Genomic DNA, 22,218 nt, shown 5'->3' with positions numbered 1-22,218 from the left:
TTACTTACTCATTTTCTTTTGTTTCATCACAGATTTGGTTTTCATTTTTTGGTGGAGAACTCTCTTTTTGTATAATAGGGGGGGCTTTCTCCTCAGGCTGTGGTGGGTTTGGTTTATTCTCTTTTGTTGATTTATCATCCACCACCGGACCATCTAGAATATAAAACGTACAGTATTATTTAGATCTACAGGTGGAATATTATCAGCAAAGCATGAATCAAATTTGACAACTGTTCCTCTTCTTTTGGAATAATATACTGACGAGCAAAGGCGTAACATTGCTTTGAACCTTTGACTTTCAGGCTCCATATCTCACCATCCACTATAGCTTTGAACATGAGACTACCCAAGAAGAGAGAAACAGCATCATCCAGCTCTTTGATAGCAGTCTTTTGGCAAGAAAATTGTCAAACTGTATCATATCAGTGCCATGACAGTTGGGAGAATAAGAAATTAAGTCCATCCATCCATTCAAAAGTCAAGAGGTGCACGTCCTGGCAAAATATTCGAGTCAACAACTCGGCTGATCACAAGGCTCTATCAATTCTGGTGAGGCAAACACGGGAGTGGAGGCAGCTCGTATGCATTGCAATAGTGAGATGACAAATGTCCAAGAAAGGCACTGTACAACGCATGTTACACAAGTCTGAAATAGTTGCCTGAAAAAAGGTAAAGAAGCCTCGACTTCAATATCGTCATAAGATGCGTCAGATCAAGTTTGCAAAAAAGTACAAAAAGTGAACAGTAGAAGATTGGAAACGGGTGATTTGGAGTGATAAGACTGAAGTCAATAGACTAAGCTCTGATGGGTACAAATGGGTCTGGAAAAAGGGGCTATTTCCCAGCTAAAGGCATTGGATACTGGACCAGGGTTGATGGTGGTTTTAATACTGAGATATACAGTATCTGAGTATCCTTCAAGATGAGTTACTTTGTACACTCGAGTAATACGGGTTTGAAAAGGACGACATAGTGTTCCAGTGGGACAACGACCCAAAGCAAACATCGAGATTGGTGAAGAACTGCTTCAATGACAAGGAAGTATAGGTGCTGGATTGGCCCCACAGTCCCCAGACCTCAACCGAATTGAACACTTGTGAGTAGAGTTGAAAAAGCTGTATACATACCAAATTTAATTGAACAGTATGTACCAACATTGGGAATGTGTAGAAGATACCTGGGATCATATTTCAGTTGTGCATGCTTAAATCTGATTGAGAGCATGTCCAGGAGGATTCAGGCAGTGCTGAAAGTCAAAGGTGGATTTACAAAATACTAACAAAATAATAAACATTTAAAATGAGATTTTAGTAGCAAAACAGTTACAATGCAGTGAAATGAGAAGAATCTGCACAACTAATCATATGCTAAATAGTGGCAAGTCAAATTTATGTATGAGATAGCCAAGATGATTGTCTATAACATGAAGATAGTCTCACACTCAAAGCTGTAGTGGATGGTAAGATATGGAGCCTGAAAGTCAAAAGTTCAAAACATTGTTACCCTTTTGCTTGTCAGTATATGTGTCAGTGTAGACTTTGTTATGATAGGAACATGTACCTATCAATAGATTAGTGGCATTATATGATTTGCTGTACAGATGTCATACCACACGTTTGAGGATGAATAAATTCCCCAGTTGTGAGTACTTCAAAAGAGGAATTGAGATTCAACCACTTGCATTTTATTTTTGTTCTTCTCCGGCTTCAGCTCTACCTGTGTACAGATATAATTTGGAGTCTTTGACTGACCCAGGATTTGACAGTGATTGCCTACCACTTTAAAATTACCTACTCTACACTTCCTGATGGAGAATGTGGGCAGACGTGGTGTTCTGAGTACCATCAAGGATCAACAGGACATCAGACAGCAATACACAAAGCAGCAGTAATTAGCAATCATTGTTCCTAATACGTCCATTGTAAGTGGTTAGTACGGTGCTACTGTGACTACAACGAGCAGAGTATTATGTGAAAAAATGGAGTGTGATGGAGGGTTTTGATGAAAGACCAAATGAGTGATACTTGTCAGTGTATTTCAAAGTGGACAAATGCTAGTCAGACATTGATTTTGACTGGAATTATTTTATTTGCTTTCTGGTTGATGTACCACATAGTTACAGATCAAACAACCAGGTATCCAACAACTCAATTAATTTGAGTAAAGGCCCGTCACACACAGAGATAAATCTTTGGCAGATCTGTGGTTGTAGTGAAATAATGGACATATTGTTCCATTTGTACACAGCCACAAACCTGGCACTGATTGTCCACAATTTCACTGCAACCACAGATCTGCCACAAATTTATCTCTGTGTGTCACACTGCCTTTAGTGTCTGAAAAGTGAATAAAAGAGTAATTAGACAGTGTCTCTGTGACAGTAGTCTAATTGTCTAAATATATTGATTGCCACACTGTGTAATCAGCAGAATCGGTGTCCGGGTGACACAGAAGTGACTGCTATTAAGGTAGTTCAGTACTATTTGGGTACATTTTTTAGAAAGCATGATGTTTAGATACAGAAAGGCAGAACAGGTTTGCTTGTGAATGTGCAGCTTGCTTAAAAGACAGTGGATGTGTTAAAGAGGTGGTCGGGGGCTCGTTAGTGGCAGAGTCTGCTGTTTGGCTGCCACACAGCCCAATGATCTTCTTCTGCACCCCAACCACCACGTTAGGGCAAGATAGTAATAAGCATACTTTTTCTTCATGCGTCACAAGTACCAACACCAAACATCTTTGCTTGTCAGCTTCAAATACAGTTTTTCAATATTCTTGTCTCCACATTCTTGTTCTCCAAAGAACTTACCGTTGGCAACGGATAATTCATACAGACCTGCCGACCGCTTCCATGGTCCTCGGGTTTGCAGTGGAGCTCCTGTGCCTCTCATCCCCTTACTTATCTTCATTGTTCATGGCAGAATCAAAAAGCCCTTCCAATCACTCCTCGTCACACCCACAGTGACTTAGCTGGAGGCTATAGACAGGGCCTTCTTTGACAGCACTCCAGTGCCCAGTTTCTTCAGGACCTACTTTTCCCTCAAGAGACCACTGACCTTCCGCTGAGTGATGGGGTTTGTTAGGTATACCCAGGCCACACTGTGTGTCCGACACCTGGATTCGACCCAGAAGGTCATGCCAAATTAAAGTAAATGGGATTCTCATCCATCACATCTCCACAGACACAGTCTGTTACTCTCCCACTTCCTGTCTTCCTAACCGTTTTTCTCTGACTAAGGCTAAGTTCACACTTCCGTTAAAATGTATCAGTCACAATCCGCTGCTATGGTAAACAACGCTATCCGTTTAGCGGATTCCGTTGTGTCCCATAGACTTGCATTAGTGGCGGATTGCGACTGATGACCCTGCGTTTCGTCCGCTGCATCGCGGTCAGTCGTTTTTTTGACTGACCACCGGGCGGGGAACAACGCAGAATGTAACGTTTTTCAGGCCGTCGAAAACAACGCACCACGCAGGATTCCGTCGCCATCCGTCACACTTGCAATGTAGGTCTATGGTGCTGGATTCCGTCGTAATCCGTCTTACGACGGAATCCAGCGCTGGATTCCGTCATGCTCTACTGAGCATGCCCAGCATGTTTGGCACGCCCACTGGGCTGTCCCAAACGCAAACGGATCATGACTGATCCGTCAAGAAACGGACGCATAGCGGATGTAACGGACGCAACGGATGCGTTTTTTCACAGGATTCCTGTGAAAGGAATCCTGTGAAAAACACATCAGTTGCATCAGTTGACATCTAAAAAACAACTGATCCGTTGCTGACGGACCTGACGGATTGAAAACAACAGAAGTGTGAACTTAGCCTAAAGCGGGCTTTACACGCTACGACATCGCTAATGCGGAGTCGTTGGGGTCACGGAATTTGTGACGCACATCCGGCCGCATTAGCGATGCCGTTGCGTGTGACACCGATAAGCGATTTTGCATCGTTGCAAAAACGTGCAAAATCGCTAATCGGTGACATGGGGGTCCATTCTCAAATCTCGTTACTGCAGCAGTAACGAGGTTGTTCCTCGTTCCTGCGGCAGCACACATCGCTGCGTGTGACGCCGCAGGAACGAGGAAGCTCCCCTTACCTGCCTCCCGGCCGCTATGCGGAAGGAAGGAGGTGGGCGGGATGTTACGTCCCGCTCAGCTCCGCCCCTCCGCTGCTATTGGGCAGCGGTTCAGTGACGTCGCTGTGACGCCGCACGGACCGCCCCCTTAGAAAGGAGGCGGTTCGCCCGTCACAGCGACGTCGCCGGACAGGTATGTATGTGTGACGGGTCTGGGCGATGTTGTGCGACACGGGCAGCGATTTGCCCGTGTCGCGCAACAGATGGGGGCGGGTACCCACACTAGCGATATCGGGACCGATATCGCAGTGTGTAAAGTAGCCTTAAGCCCCTCGCCTTCATTAACTCCCTCGAACCTGGGAGTACCAGGGAAGAAGCTTACACATTGTGGCCACCTAATGGCCGTATGGACACATTACATCATAAGACGAACTTCAAACATTACACTTCACACATAGTAGATTTGCAAATCTGGGGCGGCCGAACCTTACACCCCCTCACAGATGTAAAAAGGTTGTACCAGAATGGTTTAAAGTGTCCAGTAAAGTATATAACAGATAACAGTGGATACAAGGAAATTGGTAGAAATGTATATTTAATGCACCCACCTGATGACCACTAGCACGCCCATCATCCAATGACAATCAAACAGGTGGACATAGATTTTACTCTCAGGGCTCAAATCGTGACCAAGTATTTGCAATGCTTTTGTCAATAATCTACAGAAACCCATTGGGAATAGGTTAGGTAATATATGCTCCTAATATAATGCTATGGCTTTGGAGAAGTTACTATGTGAAGAAGTACTGAAGATAAATAGGAGTGGTTAAAGCATAAGTCCCCTGGTCTCTCCAGAATGGGCAGTTTAAACGGAGAGGTGGAAGAGGATAAAACCTGTCTCAGATCAAATGTTTTAATTGTGAAGAGATGGGAGGTTCTGTACCAGGCCAAGCCCCAATAACACCCAGGGTCAGGTTGAGAATAAATAGGAAATATGTAACCCACATGTACAAATAAACCCTCTTTTTTCCATCCTCCCTTCAAATAATGATAATCCCACCTCCTCAATTACTTTAATGTGACACGGAAGTGAGCCTATCAGTGGTTTAGTGGACACCAGGGCAGCCAGAACAATACTTAGAACTGATGAAAACCCTCTCATCTGGTCTCGCAAACTACAATACCAAGGGTAGTGCTGTGAGGGTTAAAATGCCCCTGATGGAAACTAAACCAGTGCTAGCTACTTTATATGACACCAAGCAGGTTGGGAGATGATTTCTGGTTTCTAGGTATTTCTGAGATATTTTTAGGAGACAATAGGTGCAAGGAATCCAAATCCAAATTACTATTCTGCCATCTAGTATTTTTAGCACATTGTATCACACTTGAGAGCTTTGTGTGATGCCCTGGCCGGGTCAGGTAGTCACAAATAGGGCCCCGCACTACACTGTTCCCTAACAGGTGACAGCAGTCAAACACATAAAACCCTAGTCACCTCCCTCAGTGCTTGATGGACACACCAGGGGGCGGAACCAGGCGGTTGGAAGACGCCCACCGAGGAGTCTCAGACAGCCTGGGGCGGGAAAGTTCAGTCCTGTTGAGGAGTTCAACTGGAGAGATGTGTGGGCTGGAGCTGTGTGCAACTCCAGCAGAGGAAGGACCCAAACTGAACCGGTGCCAGGGTAGGAGCCCTGGTACTGCTGGCTAGGAGGCAGACGGCGGTCTCCGTCTGCAGGAGCCAGGAAGATGGCTCGGTGGAACCCGGACAGGGTAGTGGCCCACCAGTACCGACCCGGGGAACCGACTCAGAAACCGGAGCACAAAGAGGGGTACTCAGACCCTGAAGCTAGGTCCAAAAGCTACTGGGGTCTAGCTAATTCACTGATTGCGGCCAGGACTAGAGGTCCTGTCCCACCCAAAGTCCCGACTGAAGGCAACAGCCCAACGAGAGGGATAGAAAGCCACCGCCACGGCTCAGAGATCCCACGGGCCAGCGTCTGCGGGCAAAGGGCTCCTCAGGCAACCAAAAGCCGGGAGCGGACTCCTGAAGTTGCAAGTGCAGGTAGTACACCATCACAAACAGGTGCAGGAGAAAGACAGAGACCACCAACCGGGTGGGGGACCAGACTGCAGCCAGCTGCAAGCACCAACCACCATCACCTTGGTTTACCAGAGACTCATGTGTTTACTAATAGTGAGTACATCAGTGTTACACCTCGTGGCTCTCCTGTGGCAAGGACTGATGCGGCCTCCCATTCCTTGCCTGCCACAAGCCCTCCTGTTCAGCAGCGCCGAAGTTCTGGGAGACTGCGCCGTGTACAGGAGATGCCTGATCAGAGAGGCAGCAGAAGGGTGACACCTAGTGGTTCTTCTGTTGCAGGGAATGAGACGGTCTCCTATTCCTTGCCTGCCACAGGTCCTCCTGCTCAGCAGCGCAGAAGGTCACAGAGGTTGCGCAGTGTGCAGAAGTTATCTGCTCAGGGAAGCAGCAAGACTTCCCTTATCTCTGCACATGGTGAGACCGAGGATCCCGCCTCTATGTCGCAGAGGCAGGAAGGTGAGCATGTGCACCACGTGGCATGTTCTGATTCGCCCACTGATATCACACGGCCTGATGACGAGGGAGGTGATGAGGTGAATCCTGACTGGCCGGGCTGGGACGTCGTGGACCCTAATTGGGTCAAGTCCGTCATCTCCACCTCGCGCCTGCCCTTGGGTGGAGCTGTACCTCCTTAAAAGCTCCTCCTGCCAACATGGCAACGCGCGACCGTCCTCTAGTGTTGGATGACTGGCAGCGTGCTGCCACGCCGCTGTGCAGTCATTTGTTTTCCTCTTGTGGGCTTTGCCCTTACTGCTCCGGCAGTACCTGGTTTGCAGGTCGTGCCCCTGCCTTGCTGCTCCGGCAGTATCTCGATTAGCAGGCTGTGTTCCTGCTCCAAGTGAGCTCCTCGAGTCTCTGTCGGACTCACCTGGTTCTTGAAAGCACACGTGTGTGGGCACCTCTGTGCTACCCTCGTTTCACATTCCCGTGACTTCCGCTGGCACACGTACGTGGGCACCTCTGTGCTTCCCCGTGCAACAGGTACACCGAGCTGGTAGCCCCATGTCATACAACCCTCACAGGTTAGGGCAGCCCGGTGTACATAGATCGTCTGTGATGTAACAGACGATCGCTAGCAGCAACCCGCTCACTCTTCACCAGCCATAGCAGCGGTCCCCTACACCGCCCAGTGGACATTGACCGGCGGAAGCTGTCCTTATACCATCTAGGCACGCTTCCCCGGGTCCCCCTCGTAACACATCAGTGCCCTCCGGCCGCCCATCTCCCTGCACCGCCAAACACCCCCAACGGGTCCTGGGGCCACCATCTCTGCCTACGGATGGGTTAACAACTTGCTGCACAACATCTCCCCCGGGTGCCCCGTAACTGCAGCGGTGGTGTCCACCTTCACTACATCCCGTGGGTGGCGTCATGAACTTAACACGGCTCCGGCCGTACACCTACATCCCAAAACCGCAAACCCCCTTTTGATTGACGTGACCTCAGGACCCCCGGGTCCGGAGGCCCTCGAGCCACCCACTGAAGGTCCGGATCTGAGCGGCTTGGCTGCCGAGCACGGGGCGGTACATTTGTATGTTTCTCGGTCTTATAGATTACTCTAACAAGTGGATCCCACATGCTTCTGTTTTATTGCAACCACTGTATGATATATCCATTAAAACTAAACTCTTTCACCTAACTTCAGAAGCAGTTGAATGTGTTCAGGACTTTAAAACAGCCATCAATTCTGCATAAGCCTTAGGTGTCACGAGATGTTATGGAGGTAATGGGGCTAAGGGCTCCTGATCTGACCCTCAGGCTAGGGGGGCCCTAACTATCCCTGATCCCAGAATTACCTCTGAAGGTCAGGACGTCTGGGCCGCCACCCTGGCCCTGCTCCTAAACAGCCCTGATCTAGTAACCCCTCTCCACCACCCAATCATATTATAGAGGTAACCCCGCAGAAAATAGACAAACAGGGGGAAAACCAAAACTCAATCACTCAGCACCCAAACACAGAGGGGTAAGACAACAAATGGTAAAGGAGGAAAACAAAAGCTGGGAAGAAAATACAGGACAAAGGGAATCTCCACAACAACAGCAAGACTTGCACAAGCAGCTGTGAACCGACTCCCTCTCTCCACGGCAGAACTTAGTAGAAGAATCTATTAACTGCAAGGAAGAGGTGGCATTTGGGCATTTTTAATGATGATGGGAGTGGCCACAAAAGGCTGCAGCTGATCTACAATTAAGAAACTTGCAGCAAGGGAAAACTGACATTACCCTTGCTGTGCCAACAGAAAGCAAAGTACATTTAGTATTAGTCTCCAGAGTAGGGAGAAAGCTCAAATAGTAGAACCATCACAAATCTCTCCACACCGAGAGACAAACGTGACATTAGGTCTCCCCAATTATGACTCACCTTTTCTTTTGTTTACACAAGGACACGCCCAAGGTGTACTCACTCAGCTTCCTGGAGGGAAAAATAGACCCCTTGCCTACTACTCAGCAAGGCTAAGGGGTACTTTGCACACTACGACATCGCAAGCCGATGCTTGCAATGCCGTGCGCGATAGTCCCCACCCCCGTCGCAGCAGCGATATCTTGTGATAGCTGCGTGAACATTATCGCTACGGCAGCGTCACACGCACTCACTTTCCCTGCGACGTCGCTCTGGCCGGTGACCCGCCTCGTTCCTAAGGGGGTGGTGTCGTGCGGTGTCACAGCGACGTCACACAGCAGGCGGCCAATAGAAGGGGAGAGGCGGAGATGAGCGGGACGTAAACTTCCCGCCCACCTCCGTCCTTCCGCATAGCCGGCGTGAGCCGCGGTGACGCAGGTAAGCTGATGTTTCTCGCTCCTGCGGCTTCTCACACAGCGCTGTGTGCTGCCGCAGGGGAACGAGGAACAACATCGTATCGTCGCTGCAGTGAAATTATGAAAATGTCGGACACTACACCGATGATACGATTACGACGCTTTTGCGCTCATTAATTGCATCAAAAAGGATTCACATACTTCGATGTCGACAGCGACGCCGGATGTGCGTTACTTTCAATTTGACCCCACCGACATCGCACCTGCGATGTCGTAGTGTGCAAAGTACCCCTAAAAGACCATCATACATTGATGATTGGTTAAAATTAATGGAAAATGAAATCAAGAGTCGTTCAAATGTTGATACATTAATTTTATTTTTAGATGTTAGATGTTTAGATATAATAAAAATATATAAGAAAATATAGATACCGGTATAAGAAAAAATTTGGACCTAGGCACCCAACAGCGCATTTGTCAGTTGGACAATGATACTGTAGTAATGCCCCCCATCCTCATCCCGATCATGTAATGTGATGAAGAAAGCAGTTGGTTTCGAAAGACATAGACTTCAATAAACAATAAACCGCATGACTTCCATACCAAGTCTTCTGAGCCTTCTTGCACTGCTGGCATCCACTTTCTCCTTTTATCCACTAATTTAGAAAGGACTTTTTAAACTTTTAATAATTATATTAATTTAGGAGATGTTTTATATTTTGGTTTCTTGGTAATAGGTCTTCCTCATGAGGACTGGATGATGAGTAATAGGTTTAGGGGCAGCCACCATACTCTCCTCTGAGAAAGTAGCACCTGCTGCACTAAGAATTAATGGGGCATAAGTGTTTGATGCGTTGTGTGTCCAATGTAGCAGGAAGAATAAATGGTCATGATTTAAGACCCAATAATTACGATGCTCAAGTTCGAATTCATGGAGGTAATAGCCCATAATGGTATGCGATTTATGAGTAATACAAGGAAGTGTTCTAAATTACAAATACTTTTCTAGAAATATTGTTAGAACAGAAACAGACTAACATTTGTGGTTTTCATCTACGACCCTAGTATAGATCGTAAAATATGTGCACTTTCATAACAAAGTAATGGTAATGACACTGTAATCTTTACAATTTAGCAGTATGCTATTGAATATTTTATATATTTATAAAAAAAGATTTTTAATATTTTATAATACCCCATATTGTCATGGGAACCAATTAAAAATTGTTTATAGCTTTACATCTATGCAGACTTACTTTGTGAACTTTCAAATAATGACAAAGAGAATAAAAACAAGCTGTGAGAGATACAGTATGAAGCCAAAAAGATCAAAAGAACAGCATGAAGCCCGGGGAACTGCAATGGTGTAGTAACAACATCGAGGAGGGGACGCCTGCGCTGGTGACAGACTTGTAACTGATGGTAAATGAGTGTTTCATAAATTGTCACATACGAAGATTATAGCGCAGAGAGACATAGAAAAGTATATAGAAATGTGAATTGGTTAATAATGGCTTTGTTGGTCTTCCTCGTTATGGGCAGTGATTCAGCTGATATAAAGCTTGAAAATTATAAGATTTTAGCCTGGATTTAGCTTGTAGGGTTTAATGTGTAATTTACATTGTACTACACTTTTCAGTTGTTTAATTTTTATTAAATGCAACTAAATTTAGTTGTATGCAATCTTCAAAAATGTATGACTCCATGATATAACTGAGCTGGTAAATTCAGATATACATAGTAAAAACAGTTCTGGGACATATTTTCTTAATTCCTTTGAACTGTATCATTCCTCTTTTATTTCTCTGGGAAATAGTTGAAAAAATGGACAAGTGGTCGGACTGTTTGTCACGGTCGCCTCCCTGTTTTTAGAGACTAGTGCTAGTAATAGCTTTTGGACAGGAGCCTCTCATCTCCATCTGGATCTCTGCATTTGAATGTGGTTTTGTTTCTCTTAGTACTGAAACGATCAATGTCAGTTTTGCTGCTAGCAGCTTCTCCAGCACTTCCTAGCTGAGTGTTTCAGTTGCATCTGCTTTGTAGCCACACCCCTTCAGGTTTAAATAAAGGTGTTACCCAGCAATCATTGCTGAAGATACAAATTCATTTGTTCTTTGGCCTCTTGGTGGAAGGACCTGTGAAGGAGGTTTCCAGAAGCGGGAGTTTATCCTTTTGAGTTGCTGTTTATCCTGTTTGTCTCCCCTACCCTCTTGTCTTATTAGGGCAGTGGTGGGTCTAGTGTACCTCACCTGCCTGTCACTAGTCAGTGTGTCTATAGGGTTTTTTAGAGTATCATGTTGCTGTTCAGCAACAGTTGCGAAGACTATATAGGGACTGGCTAGGAGAGCAGGGACAGCCACAGGTGAGGATAGGAGGTGCCCATCTACCCCCTCACTAGAGCCAGGGCCCATCATTGTTATTGTGTTCCTGGTGTCCCCCATCTTGTTTGTGGTGTTGTTTTGATGTTTTTGTTCATTTTACGTCAGACTCCTTTTGGTCTGAAAATGCCCACCATGTGTTAAATGTGACAGTGTTATTATTGCCCCTGCCTATGGAGTGTGTATGTACACAGACTGACATCATACGGCTTAGAGAGGGAATCGAAATCAACTCATATTTATAATATGCACTCCTATCTATCAGATGCAATGCAAAGTATTGTAAAACATGTAATTACAACTCGACCTGCCTAGCCAGGTTTTTAGGATGTATCCATCACCAACAGTGGACAAGTTATTATCTAGCTTATGTAAAATAGTAAAATAATTTTAGATGTACATTGCAACAATTCATATATTGGCTAATACAGCAAGGATGTTACCACCTGTGGCGAATTTGTCACCAAGAAAATGAACGTATTAAACACTGTCACTGAGTTTAGCGCAAACTTCACCGACTGTCATGGCAGTGTTGGGAGCTGTTCAGATTGCAGATTTTGACACTCCACCCAATGGTTTCTCTGGTGTCTGGGACCAACTCGAACGTCGACCTGCTGTGTGCTGATTTATAGGCAAGCTAGCAAGAGTAAAGGCTGCTTTACACGCTGCAATATCATTACCAATATCGCTATCGTGCGTACCCGCCCCCATCGGTTGTGCGACATGGGCAAATCGCTGCCTGTGGTGCACAATATCGCTCAGAACCATCACACTACTTACCTGCCTAGCGACATCGCTGTGACCGGCGAACCGCCTCCTTTCTAAGGGGGGCAATTTGTTCGGCGTCACAGCGACGTCACTAAGCAGCCGCCCAATAGAAGCGGAGGGGCGGAGATGAGCGGGACGAACATCCCACCCACCTCCTTCCTTCCTCATTGCAGGCGGGGCGCAGGTAAGGAGAGGTTCCTCATTCCTGCGGTGTCACACGTAGCGATGTGTGCTGCCGCAGGAATGACGAACTACATCGTTACTTCAGCAACAACGATAATCGAGATTAGGGGGGCATGTCACCGATTAGCGATTTTGAACGTTTTTGCAATGATTCAAAATCGCTAATAGGTGTCACACGCAACGACATCGCTAATGCGGCCGGATGTGTGTCACAAAATCCGTGACCCCAACGAGATCGCTTTAGCGATGTTGTAGCGTGTAAAGCGGCCTTTAATCTCTGCTGGTCGGTTTGCTTGTTTGGTCATAGGTTGTGGGGGGCCTATCACATCTGCTCCTTTCCTATTTATGCTGGTGGAAACCTTCCACCTCTGCCAGCTATAGTTTATTTTATGTTGGTTTGTGAGGTGTTCAAAATTCACTACTGCACACTCTATTTCTGATGCAAAGTGAAATCTTTTAATGGATGCAGATGTAAAATAGACAGGCAACAAATTTGTTGACTGTCTATTTTCTATCTGCATCCATTAAAATATTTCACATTGCATCAAAAACAGAGTGTGCAATAGTGAATTTTGAACTGTTATAATGGGTAAACTACAACCCATCCACTAGCACCTCGGATTCATTACTGTGTGCACGCCAAATTCTGCTCTATATCTAGGTCTGTGAGGTGTGGTGCCCCAGACTTACTGGTGAATGTAGTGGTGCTCATTGCTTGGTGCGGTTGAGGAGTTTACCTCTTTTGTTTTGTAGTTTCCTTCCTGCTCTTCTTCTTCCTCCTGTATCTCTTATTGTCTTTACCTTTGTGTGTGCTGTGTGATAGAGTTTTGGTTTTCCCTTGTCTGTCTTTATCTGTGGGTTTCATCACACTCCTGTCCCATCTCTCCCGAGGCTAAGGGGGAGGGGGGAATCAGCTCAGGATTAGTCAGGAGCAGGGCCAGGAAGGAGACTCAGGCCTATCCACCATCAGGTGTATCTCACAGATTAGGGATAGCATAGGGTCCCCTACATTGAGAGTCAGATTAGGAACCCTGGTTCCCCGCTATCCTATAGTCATCGTGACAAACACACTGTATACGTCTCTTTCACTTGAATTCAAGTGCTCAAAAGAACAAAAGTAAGTACTTCTATGTAAAAATGACTTGCAATATAAAAACATCTTATGAGCGTCTTTAAACTGTTTCAGGTTTTCAAAAACGCAAAGTGGTTAAAAGAAGTCAGCCACCAATTCTTCGGGCTTTTCAGTTCTAAAGACTGTACAGTAGAATTTAATGGGAAAGATAAAAAGATGGAGGGTAGACTCCTGGTAATCCACTTTAAGTGTTTGCCAGTATTTTTCCTCATAGAGTTTAAAAAAAACAAATGGAAATCTCCAATAAAAAATACACCATAAAAATGCGGAAAAAATATTGTTTTAAAAAACAAAACCCTCTGAAAAAAGCACCGAAAACATTGCAAAAGTGCCACGGAAACAACAGAAAATATACAAAAAAAAGAAAAAAATGGCTGATCCATTTTGCTCTTAAAAAATGTGATGTGTTCGACAGTCTGAAAACGACATTTTGTGCACACTAAAGGCCGCTTTACACGCTACGACATCGCTAGCGATCGCACCTGCCCCCGTCGCGCATGCGTCACGGGCAAACGCTACCCGTGGTGAACAATATCGGTAGTACGCGTCACACGCACATACCTTCCTAATGACGTTGCTGTGGGCTGCGAACAAACTCTTTTTTAAGGGGGAGGGTCGTGCAGCATCAAAGCGACGTCACACAGCGGGACACCAATAGAAGCAGCCGCATTAACGTCACTCCAACCTCATTGCTCGAGGACGCAGCAACGCTGTTGTTCGTCATTCCCGGGGTGTCACACGTAGTGATGTGTGCTGCCTCAGGAACGACGAACAACTTGCGTCCAAAATGAGCAACGATATTTGGGAAAGGAACGACGTGTCAACAATCAACGATTTTTGCAGTTTTTCGGTTCGTTAGCAGTCGCTTGTAGGTGTCACACGCAACGACGTTGCTAACGAGGCCGGATGTGCATCACAAATTCCGTGACCCCGACGATATCTTGTTAGCGAAGTTGTTGCGTGTAAAGCGGCCTTTAGTCTAAAGTAATAAAAATGACAAAGTGTAATGATTTTGACTCATTTGTTTGACTTGGTTCTCTTTATCTAGTTTTAGTACTTGTGTGAACATTTTATGTAGTTTTAGGTCAAATTTATGCAGAAATATGAAAAGTTCATAAATTCTGAAGGGTTCACAAACTTTTAAGCACCACAATAAGTTTAAAATGAGAATTCAGGTAACTACTAGTCATGTTTCTTTACTAATATAACATTTTTAATTTTGAACACTCAGGCACCATCGCTGGATTATTAACATTTGATGTTTTTTCACATTTTAGGTAAAATAATAATTTCATGCACATATGAGGGATAAAAGTGAATCACATTTCCTGGCCAGTGTACTATGACAAACATCATCACAGCATATCAGTGAGCATGTTCCCTTGGGCAATTTGACACGTTTTCTCAGTGCCAGCGAGCAGTATAATTTTTTTCTGCAATGTAGAAATATTTAGTCTGGAATTCTTATCTGATGTGTTGTATATTAAACTTCATACATTGCTCTTGAAATATCTTTGATGGACTAAATAACTGCCAAATCTCATTACATTGAAACTCATCATTAAAATGAAAAATAATAAAACAGGAACAGAGATGAGCAACCGAGCAGAATAAGTAAATACCTGATAATAGAGTCCATAGCAATGTAATAAAGTCAAGCGCTGGTAATTGCTATACTGCCATCTATATTCGGTGAATTTTATCTATTTATGGTATTTTATTAGTTTTCTTTGAAGTCAACTTCCAGACATTGTCAGACAGATGTTCAGTCTAGTAATGCCGGGTGAGTCTTAAAGGGAACCTGTCACCAGATTTGGGGCCTATAAGCTGCGGCCACCACCACTGAGCTCTTATATACAGCATTCTAAATTACTGTAGATAGGAGCCCAGGCCACTGTGTAGAACGTAAAAATCACTTTATAATACTCACCTAAAAGATCGATGCGGTTCAGACTGGTCGGATGAGGGTCTCTGTTCTCTGGGTCCGGCGCCTCCTCTTTCAGCCATCTTTGTCCTCCTTCTTATGTAGCCTGGGTGCATGACGCGTCCTATCCTACATCATGCACACTCGCTGGCATTGAGGTCCTGTGCAGGTGCACTTTGATCTGCCCTGAGCAGAGCAGATCAAAGTATCGTAGTGCACATGCGCGGGACCTTAATGCCGGCCAGCAGGGCCGGATTAAGGTTGGTGGGGGCCCCTGGGCAGAAAATCTGGTGGGGGCCCAATAACGTTAACATTTTAACCATAACAGTAGAGCACGAACTGTAGCATTTAGATATAAATACTGCACCTCAGTCTCACATTCCCCCTCCTCAGCATACTGTGTCCTCCATACTGTGCCCTCACACTGGCCACCATGCTGCCCCTTCTCTATACTGCACCTCAGTCTCACATTCCCCCTCCTCAGCATACTGTGTCCTCCATACTGTGCCCTCACACTGGCCACCATGCTGCCCCTTCTCTATACTGCACCTCAGTCTCACATTCCCGCAGCTCAGCATACTGTGTCCTCACACTGGCCACCATACTGCCCCTTCTCTATACTGCTTATCCCCCCTCCCCCACTACCCAGTCTCCATTCTATGCCGATCACACTTTTCTTTCTCAATACTGTCCACTTACAATTTTCTCCCACCATACTGCTGCCTCACACTTTCCAATGGTGCCCCCCTGATTGCTGTGCAGGGGCAGATATGCTGCATGCCCCCCAAAGGTACGCCCCTGTACAGTGTACAGGAGAATACATGACTGGTACACGCAGGGCCGGCTCCATGTTTTTGTAGGTCCTGGGCGAAAGAGTCTCAGTGGGCCCCATCCACACATAGACATGCACAGATACTGTACATACACATACAGGCATACGTACACATACAGTATATATTTAAAGACAAATTCACAAAAACACATATAAACAGACATAAATCTAGACACAGTCATACACACCGACATACATAGATGACACATAGATACGCATCACACATGCACACACAGACACATATTTATATTTTTATCTAATTTTTAATATTGGGAAGCCGGCAACAGCCTCATTCACCTCCCCGCTTGTCTCCATCCAACTCCTCCTGGGCATGTGTCTGTGCCACGCTGATTGGTGGCTGACACTAACAGACATGGCCGCACATAGAGAACACTAACACTGCTGTATATATATCACAAGAGAGGCTGGGGACATCCATATTACTGAGGAAAGGGGTACATAGCAATGGGGGGCATACAGCTCTAGAGGGGGGCAGTGACTCTGAGGTGGGGGGGACAAAGAGCTCTGAGGTGGGGGGATGACATGCAGCTCTGGGGATATACAGCTCTGGGGTGTAGAGGACATACAACTCTGGGGGTATAGTATTATGCAGCCCCCATATTCCTCCATATAGTGTTATGAAGCTCCCATAGTCCTCCATATAGTATTATGCAGCCCCCATGTAGCACTATGCAGCCCCCATATGGCACTATGCAGCCCCCATATGGCATTATGCAGCCCCCATATGGCATTATGCAGCCCCCATATGGCACTATGCAGCCCCCATATGGCACTATGCAGCCCCCATATGGCACTATGCAGCCCCCCATATAGTACAATGCACACCCATATAGCATTAGGCACCCTCATGTAGTACAGAGCCCCTATATAGCACAGTGCAGACCCAGATAGCATTAGGCATCCTCACATAGTACACAGCCCCTATATAGCACAGAGCAGACCAAATAATATTAAGCACCTTCACATAGTACACAGCCCCTATATAGCACAGTGCAGAGCCAGATAGCATTAGGCATCCTCACGTAGTACACAGCCCGTATATAGCAAAAAGCAGACCCAGATAGCATTAGGCATCCTCATATAGTGTACAGCCCGTATATAGCACAGTGCAGAACCAGATAGCATTAGACACTCACGTAGTTCACAGCCCCTATATAGCACAATGCAGACCAGATAGCATTAGGCACCTTCATGTAGTATACAGCCCCTATATAGCACAGTGCAGAACCAGCTAGCATTAGGCACCTTCATGTAGTATACAGTCCATATATAGCACAGTGCAGAACCAGATAGCATTAGGCACCTTCATGTAGTATACAGTCCATATATAGCACAGTGCAGAACCAGATAGCATTAGGCACCTTCATGTAGTATACAGTCCATATATAGCACAGTGCAGAACCAGATAGCATTAGGCACCCTCATGTAGTATACAGCCCATATATAGCACAGTGCAGAACCAGATAGCATTAGGCACCCTCATGTAGTATACAGCCGCCATATCATTTAATGCACCCCCATGGTCGTCTGGCCACAGTGATTGTACATACTCACTTCTCCTCGTTCCCCCGCTCCTCCGGTCTCCTCAGCGCATCCACTGCTGTCGCTTTCTCTGACCTCTCAGCAGGCGCGCAGTGATCACGTCACCACGCTCTGCTGCAGAGCTGTCAGAATGCCGACAGACACAGCGAGGAGAATCATGAGAGAGAGCGCGCCGCTCCATCTCATCATTGCTCTCAATTGTATCGGCAGCTGCGATGCCGATACAATTGAAAGCGCGATCCTCGGCGGGGGGAGGCAGCGCGGGTACCGGGCCCCCCTTACTAGCGCTACGCCACTCCTGCCACCGCGAGTGGCCCCCCCGGCATTTGACCGGGTTTACTGTGATACAGACACCAGATGTTATAGAATATACACATTATTATATACCATCTGATGTGTGTACACAGTATATCACACTGCTCTGTACACTGGATGTGATATACCATGTACACAGATATACAATGTCCTGCACTGATCACACCTGGGCCTACAGGACCTCACATATTCTATATGTAATATGGGCCATATAGTATAATGTGTGCTGCAGGCTCAGATGTGATCAGTGCAGGATCTGTGTAGTGATGTCTGTGCTGGAGATCAGTGTGAGTTATTGCAGGGGAGGGATGAGGCCGATGACCCGGCACTGACAGCCCGACCTGATCTGCTGCAGTTCAGACTCCGGCAATAACTCACACTGATCCCGGGCAGAGCTGCCGCTGACACTATGGAATACGGTCTGTTGTTATCAGCGGCGTCCTGCTCCCTCCTCACTGCAGCCTCCTGCCCGGCACCATGATTAATAACATCATACTTACCGGGATCCACTGAGACCTTCGGTCCTCCCACAAGCTCCTCTACGGCAAGAACTTAGAAGCAGCAACAGGTGCGCGGTGACGTCATCCTAGCAGACGCAGCCCACAGAGCGTGCAGTGGGCGTGTCTGCAGAAAAGTGACGGCCGGGATTGAAATTCTTTAAAGGTACAGTGCGGTCCTGAACCACACTGCGGCGTTAATAAAATGGCACCCACACTGATGGTGGTGGGGGCCCCCTCAGAAGCTCTTGTGGTGGGGGCCCCTGGGCAGGAGCCCCGTCTGCCCCGCCTATAATCCGGCCCTGCCGGCCAGTGTGGATGACGTCGGACGCGTTAACCACACTAGCTTCAGAAGAAGGAGAACAAAGATAGCCAAAAAAGGAGGTGCCAGAACGGAGACACCAATCCGACCAGTCTGCTCTGCACCGACCATTTAGGTGAGTATTATAAAGGGATTTTTGCATTCTACACAGCTGCCTGGGTTCTTATATACAGCATACTAGAATGCTGTATATAAGAACCCTCTGGTGGTGGCCGCAGTTTATAGTCACCAAATCTGATGACAGGTTCTCTTAAAAGTGAACGGCAATCAAGCAATTGCCCAGAAGTGGTCTGGTGCTATAAGAACTGTACCATGAGGGACATGGGACCTTGAAAGCTCGAAGTGGGTGGTTGCTTGATCAGATGGTTGAGGAGTAATATCACTTGTGTCATTGTAAGGAGACTGTCCCGATTTTCTGGAAACAGTCCCAGTAAATTTAAGAAGTCAGGTATATACAAATCACACCTGCAAATGCTTGTTTCTGGTTGGAATATGGGGTGGTTTCTATGCTAGATCGGAGTTGGTAGCAAACTATGATTTGTGCTGTTGGCTTTGTATGGATCTGTGTGGGAACCATCAGGTTGATAGAGAATCATTGTGGTTAGACTGTTAAATGTGAGGGAAGAATACAGTGGAGAGAATCCCTTTGGGCTTGTTATGTTCCTGTCCATGGTTTGGATTCTGCTCTATATCAGGTTTTGCAAGTAGTCTGGTGTGTGCCAATCTAAACAGCCCTGGCCTATTTAAGGGCTTCAAGGACTCACACCTGGACCTTGGTTTTGATGGAGACTGACTTTGTATGAATTTCTAATGGACTGAACTGGAGTCAGTTTTCTATGCTGCATCTTGTCTCCGGTAGAACTTCAGAGTCCTGTCTGTGACCTACCCTGGGTCCTTCTGTCTTGCGTCCATCTTCAGTTTAGTGCAGCTTTCAAGGTTGTCAGACATCTGTCTGTGGTTTGTAACTGTGTAACCTGTCTCCCAGCGGTCCCCACTCATCATGTTACCTGTCTCAACTCATCAGTATCTCTGCTACCTGCCTGCCAGTGGTCTCCAGTCATCCTGTTACCTGTCTTGACTCATCAGTATCTCTGCTACCTGCCTGCCAGCGGTTTCCAATCATCTAGTTACTTGTCTCGACTCTTCAGCATCTCTGCTATCTGCCTGCCAGCGGTCTCCAGTCATCCTGTTACCTGTCTTGACTCATTAGTATCTCTGCTACCTGCCTGTCAGTGGTCTCCACTCATTTAGTTACCTGTCTCGACTCCTCAGTATCTCTGCTATCTGCCTGCTAGCGGTCTCCAGTGATCTTGTTCCCTGGTCTTGACTCGTCTGTATCTCTGCTACCTGCCTGCTAGCGGTCTCCAGTCATCCTGTTACCTGTCTTGACTGGTCAGTATCTCTTACTATTTGTCTGCCAATGGTCACCAATAATCCTGTTATCCATCTTGACTCATCAGTATCTCTGCTACCTGTCTGACACTGGCCTCCAACAATCCTGTTACCTGTTTACAGTCGTCTGTATTCCTGCTCTGCTTCTGTGTTGTTCGATATTCAGGTTACGTTCGACCATTCTGTTCTGTAACTCTGCTTGATGTCGTTTATTTGTCTGTTGAACTTTATTACACTGTTATTTTTTCATTTTTCGCTTCAGTGTTTCACATGCTCTACCTGGATTCTGCAGTGGGGCCCTCATATCTGCTTGAACCAATGGACTCAGAGGATCCACCACCACTGTGTGAGCTTGCCTCTCGATACAGAGATTTTTGAGACTATATCAGTGAATTGGTCTTCTAAATCTGCCATGCTTGGGGCAGAGGACCGTTCTGCTATATGTACAGAGTAATTCCATGTTGGTAGTCATAGTTGTGCTTCTTGTAATCTTCATTTTGGGTCCATACTTAACATTTCTTTTTGTCATGTAGTTTCGGTTTGAGAAAGGGTTTGAATCGGAACCGAAATGACTACAAGAAGCACAACTACCTGCTTGGAACACCTCTGTCCATGTAGTTGCCGAACATCTACCTCATATTCTCTGTCCATTTTACATGCAGAAGAAGAGTCTCTTGAATCTGAAGATGTGACTACCGCAGCTTACTATAATTTGGACATTTATTGATTTTATGACGTACATGTCCCAATCAGGTGAACAGCACCATTACCCTCGTATTTACCTGCATCCTACTACCCGCTGACAGTGGCAGTCTGCTGGTTCTGTCCTTAGTTTGTTGGGCAGACTCTTTAGCTGCTATAATTTTAGTAACCAAGAAAGTGAAAGATTTTCGCAAGTCATGAAAATCAAGTGGGATCACTTTTTCAACTGATCTTTATCTGGTATGACTTTGCTATTATTCATATGTACATATCACTGTCATCAACACCAAATGAATGATGAAACTTACTTTGTTTTTGAGGTCCACATAACATTAGTTTTAAGTTGAATTTTTTCATTGTGTAGTTTCTTCTTAATGTTTCTTGCCCTTTCTGTAGAAACATATGTATTAGATTATGCACACATCAAATTATTTACAAATTCATCTAATTGCTTTATGTATTATATCATATGGATATAATGCCGGGCCCAACTAGAGGGACGGCCCTTCTGGACTTAATTTTAAGCAACAGGCCAGATAGAATAACAGACGTACGAGTGGATGGGCACCTAGGGAATAGTGACCACAAATATAATACAATTCCACTTGTCCTTCAGTAAGGTGCCTTGGAGGGGGGTTACAAAAATGCTGAATTTCAGGAAAGCAAAGTTTGATCAGCTTAGATAAGACCTTCGCCAAATTGATTGGGACAATGTCCTCAAAAATGGGAGCACAGAAAATAAGTGGGAAATTTTTAAATCGGTATTAAACACCCACTGCGAGCGAGCCATACCATACGGAAATAAAAGGGCTAGGAACAGGAGAAAACCAATGTGGCTAAATAAGGATGTAAAAGGGGCAATGAATAATAAGAAAAAGGCATTTAAAAAGCTAAAACAAGAAGGGAGCGAAGAAGCATTAAAAATATATAGAGAAAAAAATAAAATGTGTAAAAAACAAATACATTTAGCAAAAGTAGAAACTGAGAGACTCATTGCTAAGGAAAGCAAAACAAATCCCAAACTATTCTTTAATTATATAAACAGAAAAAAGATTAAAATTGATGGTGTTGGCCCTTTAAAGAATAATGAGGGTAAAATCATAGAAAGCGATGTGGGAAAAGCAAATGTTTTAAATACTTTTTTCTCAACTGTGTTCACACAGGAAAAGCATATGCCACGGGAAATGCAGAGTGATCATGTAAACGCTTCATTAAGTATGATCTGCCTAACCCAGGAAGAAGTGCAGAACCAACTTAGTAACATTAAAATTGACAAA

General features: G+C 45.5%; 1 protein-coding gene across 1 annotated transcript in view; it reads right to left on the bottom strand.

The window, feature by feature from the left end:
- The window catches only part of CNGB3 (cyclic nucleotide gated channel subunit beta 3), a 262,617-nt gene extending 241,295 nt beyond the window's left edge, over window positions 1-21,322 (bottom strand). The window contains exons 1-2 of the mRNA XM_075316272.1: window positions 21,250-21,322; window positions 9-153 (exon numbers count right to left, since the gene is read on the bottom strand). Coding sequence (XP_075172387.1) covers window positions 9-153; window positions 21,250-21,298 — 194 coding nt within the window. The 5' untranslated portion in view covers window positions 21,299-21,322. The remainder of the gene's footprint in view (window positions 1-8; window positions 154-21,249) is intronic.
- Between the last annotated feature and the right edge of the window lie 896 nt (window positions 21,323-22,218).

Source organism: Anomaloglossus baeobatrachus, chromosome 6 (genome assembly GCF_048569485.1).
Source record: "Anomaloglossus baeobatrachus isolate aAnoBae1 chromosome 6, aAnoBae1.hap1, whole genome shotgun sequence".
Lineage (NCBI taxonomy): Eukaryota > Metazoa > Chordata > Amphibia > Anura > Aromobatidae > Anomaloglossus > Anomaloglossus baeobatrachus.
The sequence above is the reverse complement of the archived record's forward strand: the minus strand, read 5'-3'. Positions and strand labels throughout refer to the sequence as shown.